An 18,443-nucleotide genomic window follows, 5' to 3' on the forward strand; every position below is an offset into this window, starting at 1 on the left:
CCCTGGATCCGCGCCTGCAGGCTTCAAGTAGGAATAAGTTTGCACACAAGTGATGCGTGGTCAGAAATAAAGTAGTCAACAACAGGCGCAGACTTAACAATCTGATTAGAGCAACGAGAAATGATGACATCTAAGATGTGACCATGAGTGTGAGTAGATCTTGTTACTTGCTGTTGGAGTCCAAACAATTCAAGAAGATCCAAGAGCTTGACGGCATCCGGATCGTTGATGTTGTCGATATGAATGTTAAAATCTCCCATAATAAGAATCTTCTCCTTGAACAGCAAGATGGTAATTATATCGACACGTTCGTACCTTGAAAATACACCGCGTTCCTTCTTTCAGCGATGATATCACCGGAAATCTAAATCATAGACTTCCTGAGTTTGCTCGCAAAGCGAAGCTGACTGACATTTTAATAGGGCATTTCCGAGTTCCGACTTCAAATGAGTGTAAAGTTTTTCGTATAAAAATTAGTTCATTCAAATGTAAAGTAGAACTAATTACCAACGTCTTTTGGGGGGGGGGGGAGGTGTGAAGGAGTGTATAGCCAAGCGCTATAATAAACTTCGGGAGAACACAGTCGACAGTAGCCCATGACTAGGAGCCTCCATTTGCAGTACATCCTTGAGACATCAGTCTACCTTTGCTCGTATCCTTCTATTTTTAGAACTACCCCTTCAGCGGGAGACTGCTCACATTTTAATCAATTTGCATGAATTTGTTTCGCTATTTTGTCTTCATTTGACAATAACTTTCTAGTATTCTGATTGGCCATTCTAAACAGTGCGTGTAGAGCTGAAGAACTCGCGTCGTTCTAAAAATAGAAATACATACACACGCAAAGTTTGACTCATAGGGATTGCATGGGGAAGGCAAGCTCCTACTTATCGGCTCCCGCCGTTGAGTAAAAACTGGCAAAGTGTTTGCTCACTTCGTATATCGCCCTCTAATAAAAAACATGAAAAAAATTCTTCATTCTGATTGGCTACGAGAAATGCATTTTTCGGGTAACACAGTGCAAAAACGAGGTAATCAGTGTAGCAAAAATGTTACAAACCAAGCATTCTGATTGGTCAATGATCAAAGTGGAAAGTCAAAGGCGCTCTCTGGATGACTCAACTTTTGGCGTGGTAAGCGTGCGTTCTTTCTGCTTAACTAGGATAAGCTATCTCGAGTTTTCTTATGTATTATTATTATTATTATTATTATTATTATTATTATTATTATTATTATTATTATAAATAATCACACGAACTTTCTCCTGCAATTTGGAACTATAAATGAGCACTTGTAAACGTTTTCAATTTCTCAAATTTTGTTCGACTGTGTAAAATTTACCCCGCTAATTACTTATTCCAAATGACACTCGAAATCATGTGGGTACCTAGAACTACCTATACCAAGAGAAATCCCTTTGAAGCGACAGATGAAAAGTAATACTGAATAAATCTCTGTTCTAGAAGGTCAAGGGATCATTAAAGGGCTCACAGACGGATTTTTCGCGCGTTGCTAAGGAAGTGAAATGTTACTTCCGGTAATTGACGTCATCATATCATGAGCTGACAAGAAAACCCACTCACAAGCAAAAGTCACCGCACAAACTTGTTACGAAGGTTTTTCCTCGCCCTTCCTCGCGCTCGTTCTCAGATCAACTGCGCATGCGTAAACGAACTGACTTCCGGTTTTTTAGAGAAAAACTAAATTTCCGGTGGTTTTAAATTGAATTGAATTTTTTTTTACATGACATGTTTCACCCCCAAATACAGAATATAGCTAAGCCTTGATTTTTTAAAATCATCTCTGTTGAAAAAGTTATGGATATTTCAGTATCGTTTATGTCTTTAAAAAAAACATTTTTCAAAATAAAAAGAAAACCATGCTTGGCTGGATGCAAAAACGAATACAAATTATCAAACCATCGATTATATACCCAAATTGCGTAGCACAGAGACAAATTTAGAGTTTTCTTTTATTGGTCACGTGACCATGGGCGTGGTATGATGACATCATATTTAGGGTCATTGGCTTACAAAAGTTAGAAACTGACCACAATAATGCCAAACTCTCTCAAATTACTTAACCGTTACATCCTTAGCAACGCACCCCAAAAAATACGTCAGTGGGCCCTTAAATCAATTACCTAAATTCTCTGTCTCTCTTTCTCGCTCAGTAAACAACTAACATGCACGTGGACCGATTCATAGGACGTTGAGTCTCTTCACATTTGATAAAACTAAAATTTGCAAAATTGACATAGGACAAAGCCAATTAGTCCAAAACGAGCACTTTGGAAACAGGATCAGGAAAAATAGACATTGTTTTTTTGAAACATGCTGCAACTGAGTAACAATATGTGTATTTTCAAAACTGAATAGGTCTATTTAAAATCATCGACACAAGGAACAAGGAATAATACGCGTATGGCAGAAGCCGCAGAGGATTTCACTAGAAGTCTGAAACCGGGAATGTACTTTTTTTTTATCCTTTGCAAGATAATTCATTGGTTTATGCCTTGCGTTGAAATCACCTGCATCTGGGAATTTGATTCCCGATTTCTTGGCAAACCAGACAATCTACCATGTCGAGAATCCTCCCTTAGTCTTAGAATAGTAGAAAATGCCCGTTTAAATTGAGGGTTCATTATGCCGTATATAAACGGATTAGTCATACTGCTGCAGTATGCCCCAACGTAGGAGATAAAATACGCCAAGCGAGGGGACTGGGATCCAAAAACTTCCATGAAACCGATGACCGACAGTGGAGTCCAGCACGCGATGTAAACACATACCACGACAAGTGAGGTTTTTAATACCTTGGCGTCGGACTTGTCTTCGCTTTTGCCTAGATTAGGTAGATCAAAATGGCCCTGTACTCTTCGTGCACTTGCTCTTACAGTCTTGTATATCACGTAATAGCATCCAAATATGATGGTAGCAGGAGTGAAGATGGTCATAGCAACCAAGAAAATGATATAAGAAATGTCTGGATTAGCCCATTCACAAGTGCAATCAGTAAAAAAATGGTGATAGGTTATGTTTCCCCAACCGTACAATTGCGGTGTATTTACTGCTATGGAAAGTATCCAGGAGCAGAAAACTATTACATACGTTGCCTTCCTGTTGGAGAAAAACGTCGTGTATAAATGGCGTCGGCAAACTTTGAGGTAGCGATTTATTGCAATTGCTGTCATTGTCAGCAACGACACGATGCCAAAGATGAGTTGTGTCACGCCAGCCACCTCGCAAGCCATATCACCAAAAACCCATTTCCCGAAACGAAGACTGACAATCCAAAAAGGCATGTGAAAGATCGCCATGAATATGTCGCTGTACGCCAGGTTCTCGATCAGTACGTTTGTAATGGTATTGAGTCGAGTGTCCTTATGAATGGCGTAAACAACAAGCGAGTTTCCCAAGAAACTGGTTAAGCAGATAAGAACGGCAAGAATGACCTGAAACCATATTTCAATGTCTCCTCTCCCAAGCGGATCACCGAGAGCTCCAATGTCTTTATTGGAGGTATTGTGTGGACTTGCTGCCATGTCTATGAAAAAAGAAACACGCATGGTCGTAAAGTAAACATATGAGTGTATTGTTTTATGTAAAAGTTAGTTAACACAAAGTGTTTAAATATCTACTGTAACTGTCATGTTAAAGCCCATCTTGTCCCGCGGAAAACATTCTGACAAGTTTAAAGGATACCTGTGGGTAGATAAAACTTTCAAAGCAAAATTAATCCTGTAGAAACCGTAATAAATAGACAAAAAATAATCTATGGAATAGTGCTTCTCTTTAATTTCGCGCGAATTTGTTTTCATCCTTGAATCTTGACTTTGCCAACTGTACTATGATTACTATACCTTCCGCCAATTTCCGACCATGCGCGTGAGAGTCTTAGGGTCATTGAGCCAGACTGCAGCAACTCAGTGATCAGAAATATCGAGAATCCGAAGACAGAATCCAAATTTCACATATACATGGGCAGAATATGAATATGATTATAACCTATGTAACCTACAAAAATCGTATTTCAAAGTTCTGCTGTTTTTTTCGACGGTTTTCGGAAGAAGTTCCAACACTTGAAAAATACGGCAAAAAAAACTCGCCTCGGCCCCGCGGAAATACAATCAATCAATCAATCAATCAATCAATCAATGTATTATAGTCGTTACATAGGATGGGGATACAGTAATCGAGCCGGAGGCTAATGTACTTATGAAACGCATGGGATCTTTAGCGACCTCGTTTCCAACAATGGAAAGTACAGTCCTCCCGTACTGCGAATCTATCATTAAATGTATAAACATTTCTTAAGCATTCGTATTTTACAATGTTTGACAGTTTTAATGTGAATCTCCGCAAAAATGAAGGATTTCTAATTGCTATTCCATGTATTTCTATTCCGGAATACGATCAATCGAACGCCCCCTAAATAAACCAGTCAAAAAAACCATGGTTTCACCTATTCGTTATTTAGATACGTAAATGATTTTTAAAAAGGATTGTTCATTCTATAAAAAAATTACTATTCTGGCCCACGTGGGCTTGTTGTCGTGGTTTCAATATTGTGGCTTTGTTTAGTGTTTGAGGTTCACTCATAAAACTGAGGTGTCACGATAAAGATAGTCTTACCTTGAAACAAAAAACCAATTTCTTTTGTCAGTTTATGGCGCCCTTTTGCTAGATCTTATGTGTATGATGGTCAAGCTCGTTTGTGGACTAATGAAACACTGACTAATTTCGCGCTTTTGAACTGTCCTTAGCATGGCATGAAATTTGAGCCCAACTGAGAAAAGTGGCGTCAAAATAACCACGAGAACTTGTAGATAGTACATAAATCAGCGGAAAAACGTGACCTCATTGATACGTAAATTTCAGTCGCGAGAAAAAGCCTCGCGAAATGCGGCGATCATTTCGAAACTTCAACATACCTTGGGTAAACCCTGGACATTTGACTACATTCCGTGCCATGGGATAGGGTATTTGACTGTGGAGCATTTCAATCGGAAGTGTCTAGTATGCCGGTATTTGTAACTGCTCATCAACAAGTAGAGTTTTACAGTTAGATGAAGAGTTGGTTTGTGTCTGTTTTTCAATGCTTAAGCGGGGCATTTCGACACCACTTTTTGCCCGTGAAACTGGAATTTTAAAGATTCAATTTTTTAAATTTCAAAATAAAAAAGGACCGAGGATTGCCCGAGGGGTGGGGGAGAGAGGTAGTGGTGGTGATTGGCAAATACGAGTGTGTCAGTTTTAAAAGGCCTTGTTTTCTAAAGCATGACGTTTTGCAGAAGATGAGAAGACGCTGAGACTGAACCCTTCTATTGTATTACCAGGACTGGAGGATAGTTGGAAAAATAACCCCTAATCTAGCTGTTTTTCAGAAACATTCACTACAGTAAATGGAGTTGTTTACCATTTAGAGCCTGCAACTGGTTGATCCCCGGCTGGTTCAAAGTATACCGTTGAAGTCAGATATGGGAAATTCTCTTGCGATCAGCTTGCCATATGTAAATTCTAATCGCTCGAATTAACTAAGGGACTAGACTTCCGCTCTACAACACCAAATAGCCTTGCCATTTACATTCCAATCGAAATGTCCGGGGGGTTTTTTTTAAATGGTGGACAACCAGGATTAAGTGGCCCGTCTCTTATTTCCTTCCAGAAATCAAATAAATATGTCGGTTATCAGTTGTTACTTCGTCCAGTAGGACTCGGTCAGTCATCGTAAGCCACGCCAGAAGAACAAGTAGTTGACATATTCATTTCAAGTAGTAGGCTAAATGTAGGGTGCTTTCCTTCTAAGCTTGGAGGATGGTGTGTAAAGCTCAAAGTTCTCGCACATGTACGGTAACTAAAGGAGTCCAAGCTTCAAGTTCCCTTGTCATGGCACATATATTGTACTGGTCGTACACTGTGGGGTGCTGCAATTGAAGCCTTGATGGGATGGTTTCACGTGCCGTTAAAAAGCCAAGGGCACGAAAATCATCATCGGTGGGATTAGGCATTTCTCGTGATTTTGTCGCAAGTCGTGAGAAGAACGAAGAAACGTGTCGTGCTGTTAGGATTGGAATTCAGACACTTCCCATACGACCGTCTCGTTTCCCGTGCCACTAATTAGGGGTCAACTTTTCTGCCTGTAGTTTGTCCAAGTGAACTTCGCCAAGTCTTCACCTTCTTTGTTTTCTTTTAGGGCCCAGCCTTCTTTGACCTTAGGGACGATGCCAACGAATGTATTTCATTTTGGGTATGGTTCGCACACCTTCTTGCAAGCGTGCTACATATTGTGATTTTGCAAGATCAAGCAGCAATTGTCGTTCGATAGATCCAGCAAACCTTTCAAAGGACACCAGCCGCCAGATGAAAAGGGACCTTTGGGGTCTGTTGGCAATAAGTTGTAGGTCCCCTGTGATTTTCAGAGTGCAGCATACTTCACAAATGTACCACTTTGCACATGAGTGCAAATACGACCATCGCTAAAGCATGTGCTCATGCGAAAGAGCATATTTCCGGAGGCGTGTATTCCATTCGATGCTTCACGTGTTCGCTTTACTCCAGTATTGACAGATTCGTCTCCAGCGTGGTTTACTAGACAGGAGATCATTTTCATTAGATCATTTTCATGGGACGTATGGAGACTGAAACAATTAGTTTCAGGAAGATCTCAAAGATCAATAATTACCTGCTCTTGCAAGTAGCAGTTCATTTTCTACCGGGTCATCCACAGGATAGATAGATAGATGTTTATTATACAATAATATATAGCAGCCTTTAGGCTGAATTGCGTATTATACAAAATAGATATATGAAAATGAAAAAAGGTAAAATCTATAAAAAATTCCTGTATACATTGTATAGTTACTATTCATAATTATTCATAATTTAAAATTAATTGTCGAAATTAAGGCTGTAGAAGCGATCATGAAAGATCTCTTTGCTCTTTCAGTTTTAACTTTCGGAATGGCAAATGTTCGTTTATGACGATAAAAATATCTCTCGTTTTTACGTAACGGTGGTAACAGATGATGCAATCTGTGACTCTTTTCGTTTACAATGTTATTAAAGAAGTCATTGCATAAGCTTCGGTGGCGTTCGTGTAGTGATACTAAATCCAGGCGAGTTATGGCTTCGTCGTAATTAGAACTGGGACATATATTTGCCAACGCTCCCTTAGTTAAGTTCCAGTTCGTGGGTCAAATACTCTGGAAGTGAATGGTGGAAAACAGGTACGGCGCAGTCCAACGTCGATCGGATACACGCATACACTTATACACAATCCCTTTTAGATGCCATGACACATCTCTGTTCCAGTCTTTTTAGAGAGCTGAGAGAGTAAAGCACTGGAAGTCGTCTGGGTTTTTCCAGTTTGCGTCACGTTGTGTGGAATCGTCCTTTACTGAGTAAAGCTGAATAAGAACTACAAGAAGCCATTTTTACCGTAACCGTGAAGACTTTTTAACTTTAAGTTTACGGAAGACCTTCGCGGGTGTCCTTTGCGAATTTTTTTTAACGCGCTTTGTGAAGTGTAACAGCCATAAAGTATTCCTCTATTGAAAGTTTATGACATGAATTTTCCGGGGAATATATTTTCTTTTCCACTTTATCTAATCGAAAGAAGAGCAGGGCCAAAGAACTTTGAGCTACCGATGTCTCTCTGATCGAATTTATCGGATATCGAAGTTTAATGAGACGTTAACCGGATTCAAGACCGTAAGAACATAAACATTATCTTACACTTAACAGCAAAAGAAGATGAAACTAACCCTCAAGCGGAGCTGTGCTTCTTGCGGAGCCTGCATGTAGCTAAATCATGTTAAAATCAAGTTGTATTTTTATTCCGGAAGTCGTTTGTCTGGCGGCGAAGATCTTCATCTCTCTCGAAAACGAATTCCGGTTATCAAGTTGCTCTGAGAAACGCTAAAAATATCAATATTTTAATATCTATAGGTACAATTTTTTTTCTCATCTCAGTTTATATCAATCTTTAATCTCTGATGTATATTTAAATTTATTTGATAAATTGTATCAACCGGAATTTTTTCGCTGCTCCTTTTTAACCAGTCACGTTTCTAAGTTATTTGTCTATTTTTCATTGCTTCAGAACTCAGTTAACATAATGAAACTTCGTTAACATATTCTTGTGCCTTTGTTAAAGCGTGATCTTCCAATTTTTGTTTTTCAGCGAGGGCCAAGCGTCTTAAAAAATCAGTGCAACTTAATCTTAAAAGGAATTATGTGAAATTCATTATCCATCCTATCGTGATTGAGAAGTTTGTCCGTTTGGTGTTAAACGAATGAGGTTCCACTAGACTTTCATATTTTCAACAATAACGACGTGGGATGTAACAAACGCTCGTCTCAAAGCCTTTGGTCTTAAACTCTGAGGGAAAGTAAAGAACTTGCACATTGTTCGCGAAGTGTAGAACACATTATGCCCGCTGATGTAACTTAATTAGGTACCGTCCAAATATTTCAAAATGGTACTAGTACGCAAAGAAAAAAATCATTCCTGATTGTGAACTAAACTGAAGAATCTTTTACCTCAAACTGTTCTTCGTTATTCTTCTGATGGAGCCTGGCTTGCAACGATTGACTGCTTCGAGAAAAAACAGAGGGAAAGTTTTTCAAAAATAATTTTCCATGTCCGTATGAACGACCACTAAATACAAAAAGACTTTTCTTAGATATGGGAGAATAATTAATGATGTGTGCGCACGATCTCGAAACAAAGCGGTGAAGTTGCAAATATACATGACCCGGCCAGCAGTTTTGTTTTAATACGTTCTTGCGCAACTTAATAACAAAAGCCATCTGCCTCGAGGGGTGAATGTTGAGATTTTTCCGGACGGTTTTAAGAATTAAACGTTACGTGTTTCGCATGACGTTCCAATCGCATCCGACAACAACTTAACATATATTAGGAGGTCAGTTTCGTGTCAAGGGAAACTCCTCTTGCGATTTTTCTAAACCTTCTTCCATTGGATACAAATCGCTACACACCATCTCCTTGAATACAATAAACAAAAGTGAGCAAATGACAAGAAAACCACGCGATAAGGGGTTCGATTACTATTCAGTTGTTGTAAGTAAAAGAAATAAAGGACTTTTATTTATTGTTCTGCTTTGATGTGCAATAGAAATAGCGAGATGGCAGGAACATTTAGCTATTTTTTTTTGGTTTCATTGCCGCGCCCAAACATCTGCGCGCATGGAATTGTTTGTCGTACCCTGCCGGTCCTCAAAACCTGGTCATTGAGGAACAATTTCGTGATTTCGTAAATTTGCCCAAGAAAACATCAGCTTCATAAACTTTTCCCCAGGTCAGAATAAGTCTTGTGAACCAAAGCTGAAATTCATTGCTGAAACTGAGAACAGCAAACCGAAGAATCATTGAATCGAAGAATCGACCTTTTGTTGGTTTGAAGTATTATGGTTGATTTATCACTGAGATGAAGATATTCATTGACAATTCGAGCGCGAGAAGGTCTTTCTTTTTCAATCAGAGACTTATTAGTGTAAATCATTTCAGTCACATTTGAACGGAAAGATCTCGTGGTCGCTTCCTCGATCGTGCTTTATGGTTGTCAAGGAAGAAAGTAGAAACATTAAGAAAAACTGTCCGTGACTGGCGCCTCCCCACATTATTTTTGTTTTCGAAAACGGAAGCTTTGTTAAGTTGAAAATTTCGTGCAAGTCATCACATATACTCATAGAGCGCACTGTGTTTCTAGATACTTTCCAAAGCTAAAATATTAATTAAATGATTGCATTTATAATTGCAGTCGGTAACGTTTTTTTTTTTTCTTTTTTGTTGTAAAATTCTCCTATTTTTCTACCTTGTGCCGTTTATGTGCCTGTCTTTATCATTTCTTTCTATTTTATTTGTATTTATTGCCGAACCACTTTGCTACGCAATCAAGTTAAGCTTTCTGTTTTTCCTGTGTTTCAGGACCAAAAAAAAAATTACGTACGCAGTTTAATTCTACTTATGTTTCATAAGTGATTCAGCGAATTTATCTTGGAATGATGCCTTCCTTTCCTTTGGCACATTGGATAATCTAGGAAAATGACAGAAAATTGCGGAAGCTGTTTTGCTCAAGAATAAATCCTTATTTTAAACGGACCACGCAATTCTTGCTACTTACAGATAATATCCTCTTTATAGGCTTCCTTCTCCACTGCAACTAAGTCATTGACAACAGCTATTGATTCATATTTAAAAAAGTCTGATCCTTACGAATGAATAAATGTATATCGAAATTAGTCCACGGTGTAACTTCTCTGTAATATTGTCTTCCTCAAATTTGTAAAAGTTGTAAGCAAATAAAATTGTCTTCGGGAAATATCTTCGTGATTTCTCATAAAAATTCAATAACAATTTACGATGATCTTATTTTTATTATTTCCGTGAGGAAAATTCAGTATTGACGCAGATGCCAACAAATAGGATTTTTCTAGAAAGTAAGTGATGGTCGAGAAAGAAGATTACCTTTTCTAATGCTGTACATATGTATTCTTTGTTTATGCTGCCCCGACAAAAGATTTTTGTAGTAGATGATGGGCGTATCAGTAGATGACCCAGTTTGTTTTTGTTATTGTATATTTCTTTGGGTTGTTTGTTTACGTTAGCCAATTCCTTTTCTGGAATGAGCAGGCCTTTAGGTATATCTTTTGTCCCTAATTTTTGAGACTCACGTACTAAGGGCCTATTCACATGATTCCGGAATGAGTTCCGTTCCGGAATGAAGTTCGTACTGCATTCACATGACCAAATCAATCTGCTTCAGGGTTTGGCTTCGGATAAGAAAAGAAAGATGGCCCAAGTTTCGCGTGAAATATTGTTATGCATATTAAAGGGATAGCTGCAACGGTAACAAACAGTTTGACCATAGAGCTGCTTCTCTGGGCTAAACATGCCGTCAGAAACCGTGAAAAGGTCTATTTAACCGCGCGCCCATTGGCCGAGCGCGGGTCTTGCTCTGCAATCGATTTTTTTTTTCTTTTTTTCGTTTGTAGGCGAGCTGAACCAGACTTCCACTCGGCCACATAGTCAGTGGGACTTGCAGTCACGCAACTTAGGATGTTTATTCGCTAAAAAGCTGTTAAAATGTTAATGTAATTAAAATTTTATGAATATAGTCCGCCCTTTATTTAAATATATATTATTTTGTGTCTTATTGAAACATGTAATCGTGACTTTTAAGAAAGAAAGCTAAGACTATTACGTCATCGGAGATTTCACAACGTCTACGACTGATGGTGCAATCGGAGATTTGACAACGGCTATAAGTAATGGTGCAATAGCTTTGTTTGCAGTCGTTGTTGTCAGTGATTGATCAAGTGATTTTGGTTCTATAGTCATCAGTGAATCAACAAGGACTGCTTTGGAATGTGTAATACGTTGCAACTATAGTGGTAAGAAAACAGATAAAATTTAGTTTTGTTGGTGAGCAGACCCAAATTTCTATTCGGTCATTTAGTCAGTGGCACTTCGAATCACGCAACTTATGATGTTTACCGGTATTCGCCAAAAGCTGTTAAAACGTTAATGTACTTAACAGTTTATGAATATTCTACTCTTTATTTAGTACAAAATATATTGCCTCTTTGTATTGAATACATAAAAAGCCATTACGTCATTCATGGGACGTGTCAACGTTGCAACTTTCATTAGTAGTGAAATAACCACCGTACTAAAGATAGCCGTGGATAACGTAATTCTTGAATTATGTGACTCGTGTGACTACTTTGCTGCCCCTTTACCCATGTAAAAAACCAATTAAATTTAATCGTGATTTTTAAGAAAGAAAGCTGTAAGTTGTTAATAGATATCCGAAGAAAGTTCCAGATGAATTAAGACCATTACGTCATAGGAAATTCCACAACGGTTACGACTGATGGTTGACATCATTTCAAGTAGTAGGCTAAATTTAGGGTGCTTTCCTTCTAAGCTTTGATGATGGTGTGTAAAGCTCAAAGTTCTCGCACATGTACGGTAACTGAAGGAGTCCAAGCTTCAAGTTCCCTTGTCATGGCACATGTATTGTACTGGTCGTACATTGTGGGGTGCTGCAATTGAAGCCTTGATAGGATGGCTTCACGTGCCGTTACAAAGTTGACTTCCTCTTCAAGGGCATTTCCTCTTCAGTCAAGGGCATTTGAATTTAGTGGCGTACTATACTACATCTAATGTTACTGTTAACTTTTCCATGCCTAAAGTCCTCACTCAACAGTCTTACAGATAACAACACAACCCCTAACTATAACATAACTACTAACAGCAACTTCACTTCATCTCACATTACCAGTCACGCATCCATGAGTAATACTCTCGCACGCACTCGCAAACGCTCTCGCCACAAGAGCAAGCGTGCTAAGCTTCCACTTGATCACGCGTCTGTTATATATCTTTCTAATTCTATTGTCTCCCGACGAGATACCTGTTCTCTCACGTGGTCTCGCACTCTGTCCTACTCCTAGACACATCAACTGGCCTGAAATCTCAGCTGACATATACGACTTTACTCGACGCATACGACTAACAGAGTACTTCTTTGACCGGAGAACAATACCACTAACATGAACAAACGAGACAACCCTTTCCATAATAAAAGTATTTGGAACCCTCCTACTAACAGAGAACAGACCCTGGATACATTAGACGCTGTTAAACTTGACATCACTACGTGTAAACCTAACCCTATTCGTGACAATCGTACCTCCTCAGAACGACAGGCAATACGCCAACTTAAACAACGACAAGAAAATGTAATAAAACCAGCAGACAAGGGTTCCGGTACGGTTATTATGAATAAAACGGCCTGGTACATTGACGAATGCAACAGACAACTTAACAACTCTAAATTCTACCGACGCTTATTAATAAATGAAGACTGACATCACTGCCGACATACAAAAGCAAGTAACAGTATACGTAAACATAGTGTACACTGACGTCGGACCTCATTGACGAGAACACAAAACAATACCTCATACAACCTGACGTAAAACCAGGACGTTTTTACATCCTTTCCAATGTACACAAGCCCGGTAACCTAGTACGCCCCATTGTTTCATCTAATAGTCATCCCACTGAACGGATATCCCATTTTGTTGACGACCATCTTCCGACAAACTCTTGTCCACAAACTACCATCTTATGTCAAAGACACTGATGATTTTCCCAATAAACTCCTTACCATTGGCAAATTACCCTCTAATTCATTATTAGCAACTCCTGAAAAGTGTCATCTTTATACACCAATATTCCACATAATGAAGGTATTAAACGAGATTCGAACCCATGATATCTACGTTGCCTATGCAATGTTCTACTAACTGAGCTATGGAGCTACTCATTCCAGTGGAGCTGGTCTTTCATCTATAACCCGCATTCGAATATATATGTTGCAGGTAAAATGCGTTCTCAGGTTGAATCCGCTTTTGTCTAAGTTAAATCAGTTGGTGATCCTCACATTACGTACAATACTAGACATAGTTGGAACACTTAGCGAATGGACGGGGTTCAAAATCATCGTGTTACAAGATCGTAGCTTTTGCCACATCCCCCTTACCCCAATTCAATGTTTTGTGAGAATTTGTCAGGCGACTGCTCGTAGTTGTGAAAATCAACATTGGAGGAAGGGGGAAACGGGGATGGGTGTTCCAACAATTGTGACGAGTATTGTAGGTTGCATACGCACTCCACCGAATCATAAAAGGATTGAAAACGGCTACAACCTTCCCTCAAGCTCTCTATTACTTATCTCAACACAATTTCTTAATGTATCGTATCATTTTATCGATTTCTGTATTGATACACTTACCCATTCAGTCTCCACATTACAACAGTAGTAAGGAAGTAAACAATTCAAAGAACTGTACTATGCACTTAGCATTTATCGATGTAGTCGAACTCGGATCCAGATCCATAGTCCTGTGTCTTCACCACTGCACAACAACGACGAACATGCTCAACCCAACACAGTTCTTTGTGTATAATAATTCAATTGATATCCAAGTATAATAATCAAAACTAGGTTTAATATTGGCTCCAAAAAAAGTTTTTTCAATTCATCTGAGTGCATATTCAACCTAGGTAAATGAGGATCACCAATTTAACCTAGTTAAAAATTGATTCAAGCTGAGAACGGATTTTACCGGCAACACATACACTTATTTCATTCTTCAAGCTAATTTTCAGCGGTAACAATGAAGATGATTATGAAAATTGACACTTTTGAAATCGATTCCCTTTGAGGGATTTCAGGGATCATCTATGTACATTTTCCTTTTGGAGAACGTCGGCAATACAAGGAAAGTACTCTCGGCTCCGCCAGACCATGAGCATTATTCAATAAAACATATTTCATTCCCCTTAATTAAGCTATGATAAGTATCAGGGATATGACCTAATTAATTTGCACTTACTGGTAAGTAAATTGCCCAGAGGTAAGCTAGACTTACCGAATCACCCAAAACATCCTTCTAACGAAATGGAAGCCTCCGGAAAGTTACTCCTTGTATTCCCACATTATTTTCCCGTGGCTTATCTTATGCAAACGGGAAATTTGCAGTATTCTATGTAAGGTCCAATTCTGTGAAAGAAAATCCGCTGCAAATCGATCTGAGGCCGAAAGGATTTATTACGTTTTGCTAAAATCATTTCAAAGGGTTTTCCATAGCTCTGTGTATATGTTGCCAATAAATAATAAGGTGATCGAAAATCGGAAACGGCTTGTTTCTTTTTTAGGAACAATTTTATTAACTTTTTGCGGAAGATTGCCGCGTAAATTTCTCGTGTTAAGATTTAGGAAAATTGACCTGACAATCCGCCTAACGAAAATCACTGATCACTGGAACGGTGATCATGAATCCAATGATGGGAAGTCTGTACTGGAAAATTTGATTCAAAATTTAGGCCGGATAAATTCGTCTAGATTGAAAATTGTCTTAAACGCCGACAGCTATGTCAAATTATTTTCTGTAGCTGACTTACAAAAATTTTCCTTCGCTTACAGTGTTTTAGTAAACCAATCAGCTACAAATTTGATGCGAAAGGAAGTAAATCGTGTGATGTAGCAGCATTTGTATGGAAAAGTATCATTGGCTTGCGATCCAAACAAAAAACGCATACATGCAAGACCGTAAGAACATAAACAGTATCTTACACTTAACAGCAAAAGAAGATGAAACTAACCATCAAGCGGAGCTGTGCTTCTTGCGTAGCGTGCATGTAGCTAAATCATGTTAAAATCAAGTTGTATTCTTATTCCGGAAGTCCTTTGTCTGGAACGCGAAGATCACCATCTCTCTCGAAAACGAATTTCGGTTATCAAGTTGCTCTGAGAAACGCTAAAAATATCACTATTTTAATATCTATAGAAACACATTTTTTTCTCATCTCAGTTTATATCAATCTTTAATCTTTGATATATGTTTAAATTTATTTGATAAATTGTATCAACCGGAATTTTTTTCGCTGCTCCTTTTTAACCAGTCACGTTTCTAAGCTATTTATCAATTTTTCATTGCTTCAGAACTCAGCTAACATAATGAAACTTCGTTAACATATTCTTGTGCCTTTGTTAAAGCGTGATCTTCCAACTTTTGCTTTTCAGCGAGGGCCAAGCGTCTTAAAAAAATCAGTGCAACCTAATCTTAAAATGAATTATGTGAAATTCATTATCAATCGTGTTTGTCCGTTTGGTGTTAAACGAATGAGGTTCCACAAGACTTTCAAAGTTTCAACAATAACGACGTGGGATATAACAAACACTCGTCTCAAAGTCTTTGGTCTTAAACTCTGAGGTGAGTTAAAGAACAGGCACATTGTTCGCGAAGTGTAGAACACATTATGCCCGCTGATGTAACTTGATTAGGTACCGTCCAAATATTTCAAAATGGTGCTAGCATGCAAAGAAAAAAAATTATTCCTGATTGTAAACTAAACTGAAGAATCTTTTACCTCAAACTGTTCTTCGTTATTCTTCTGACGGAGCCTGGCTTGCAACGATTGACTGCTTCGAGAAAAAAACAGAAGGAAAGTTTTTCAAAAATAATTTTCCATGTCCGTATGAACGATCACTAAATACAAAAAGACGTTTCTAAGATATGGGAGAAGAACTCAGTAATGATGTTTGTCTCGAAACAAAGCGGTGAAGTTGCAAATATACATGACCCGGCCAGCAGTTTTGTTTTAATACACTTTCTTGCGCAACTTAATAACAAAAGCGTGAATGTTGAGATTTTTCCCGACGGTTTTAAGAATTAAAGGTTACGTGTTTCGCATGACGTTCCAATCGCATAGGACAACATCTGAACATATATTAGGAGGTCAGTTTCGTGTCAAGGGAAACTCCTCTTGCGATTTTTCTTAACCTTCTTGGATACAAATCACTACACACCATCTCCTTGGATACAATAAACAAAAGTGAGCAAATGAAACAAAACCATGGAATAAGGGGTTCGATTACTATTCAGTTGTTGTAAGTAAAAGAAATAAAGGACTCTTATTTATCGTTCTGCTTTGATGTGAGATAGAAATAGCGAGAGGGCAGGAACATTTAGCTGTTATTGAGGCTTTCCACGGGGGGTTCTGATGTCGCTTTGTCGCTCATTTTCCAGTCCACCTGTCGCCTATTTGGCCAGAGACAATTGTCGCTGTCGCTTTTTCGCTGGAATACAAATGTTCGCTAAACGTGCTTAATTTTTGCGTCCTGTAATTTTGTTTAATTTAAAGAGTAAGCGCCCGTAAAAAAAACTTCCTTCTTTAAGATCGACCACTTTACTTTCACCATTACTGAAAAAGCCAGAGATAGACTTTTGAAAGGTTTTGGTGATCTTAGCGACCTTAACGGGCTTAGCCACAGCAGCCGCATTATCCTCGGAGTCAGAGTCGGAGTGGATGCGTTTTCTCTCGTTAAGTCCAGTTTCACTTTCGGTCCCAGAGCTGGAAGACACCAACACGTATTTTTTTTTTCTGGAAGAGAAACAGTTAAGAACGCGTCACTTCCAACATTGACTAACTAGAGGGGATTATAACTTTTGGAAGGGGAGTGAAGAGGGGCTGTATGCGGAAACGAGCCACGGAAGTGCTAATACGGTAATCGAAATACGTTATAATCAAGCAACATACTAAGCAATCGCATAATCAATTATTAATTGCTGTCATTGCTAGACACTTAAATGCAAGGAAGACCGTCAAAACCCTCTCAGTAATTATTAGTCAGTAATTACTGGTAAACAGTGTCAGACAACTTACCTTTCCTTTTATTCCTCTTGTGGCTCTTTTTGTCCTTCTTTTTGCTTTTCTTGAGAATGCTGCGACAGCTGACCGATTTTTTAAATATGTTTTCCCATTTCACATACTCCACGTTAACAAGAAGGGCCAGAAAAGTCGTACAGACCCGATAAAAGGTACCGAGTTGGCTTGCAGAGAATCGAACTCTGACAACAATGACCATGGCACACAAGCGACACGAACGTGACAAGCGTGTGACTGAAGTGAAGGTTCAGCACTTCACATCACCCAAAGGTGAAGGTGTTGTTTCCGCTTCGTAATTCCTCTTCTTGTTAGTCTAATCTAATGCCAGGTCAAAACATTGTTCGGCTTTACGTATATGCACCAAAAAGTACCGTAAAGGCCAGCTGCAGGGGCCCGTTTCTCGAAAGTGCCGAAAACTTTTCGGGCCCGAAAAGCCATCTGTGAAATTGCCAACCGCTTGTTTTGGAAAGCCGATCTTTTAACATGCTTTCAAGGTACCAAAAAGAAAATTAACTGCGAAGTTTGACAAATTAAATGCTCTCCGTTCTTGAGTTACAAAAGGAATTGTGACACCCGAAAATGGCCCGTAAAGTTTCGGGACTTTCGAGAGACGGGCCCCAGGAGTTTAATAACAGAAAAAGACAAGCCAAAAGACAGATATAACTCTGAATCGAATTCTCATCGAAAGATTTATGACAATCGATCGTAAAAACACGAAAATATCTGCTGTCTCCACTTTTATGAATAAACGAAAGGTCATGATGTTTTGTCAAAGGAAGAAATTGATCACGTGTTAGGCAACCATAAAGGTGCACGTGATCACCTTCTGTCAACTGAATGAACTACGGGACTTTTTAGCCAAGAAAATTCCGTCTTCATCTGTCGGGTCAGGAAGCCTTCCTTGTCGGGTTCCGGAGAAACGTATCTATTTTGACTTCAGGGTGAACTATTTGCACAATTGCGAGGTTGAGCGCCCTTGTAATTGAAAATCTAAACATCTATGAGATACAAAAACAGACTTGCGAATCATCGCAAATCACAATGCTGACAAGCACAAAAGCAGAAGAAATAGTTAAGTAAATATGAAGTTTGTTACTATCTGAATGTTTTTGCGTTAAAGAGAGAAAAAAGAGATATATTGTCACGCAAAAGATGTAATTTCATGTCACTCAAAA

General features: G+C 38.7%; 1 protein-coding gene across 8 annotated transcripts; it reads right to left on the reverse strand.

Moving 5' to 3' along the window:
- Nucleotides 1-925: 925 nt before the first annotated feature.
- Nucleotides 926-17,567, reverse strand: LOC138002185 (melanopsin-like). Of its 8 annotated transcripts, XM_068848270.1 has the most exons (5): nt 17,266-17,564; nt 16,854-16,983; nt 15,970-16,021; nt 8,544-8,595; nt 926-3,546 (listed from the first exon to the last, which is right to left on the reverse strand). In XM_068848270.1, the coding sequence occupies exon 5, from the start codon at nt 3,542-3,544 to the stop codon at nt 2,501-2,503; it is 1,044 nt and encodes a 347-aa protein (XP_068704371.1). In that variant the 5' UTR covers nt 3,545-3,546; nt 8,544-8,595; nt 15,970-16,021; nt 16,854-16,983; nt 17,266-17,564; the 3' UTR covers nt 926-2,500. The 8 variants fall into 8 exon arrangements, with proteins under 8 accessions (XP_068704371.1, XP_068704376.1, XP_068704396.1 ...); XM_068848275.1 differs by lacking the exon at nt 8,544-8,595; XM_068848298.1 differs by lacking the exon at nt 926-3,546 and having other exon boundaries at nt 8,545-8,595; nt 15,970-16,024; nt 17,266-17,567.
- Between the last annotated feature and the right edge of the window lie 876 nt (nt 17,568-18,443).

Source organism: Montipora foliosa, chromosome 1 (assembly GCF_036669935.1).
Source record: "Montipora foliosa isolate CH-2021 chromosome 1, ASM3666993v2, whole genome shotgun sequence".
Taxonomy (NCBI): Eukaryota; Metazoa; Cnidaria; class Anthozoa; order Scleractinia; family Acroporidae; genus Montipora; species Montipora foliosa.

Excerpts from the sequence above, each read along its gene's own strand:
- LOC138002185 (XM_068848275.1), bottom strand. The coding sequence starts at position 3,544 with ATGGCAGCAAGTCCACACAATACCTCCAATAAAGACATTGGAGCTCTC.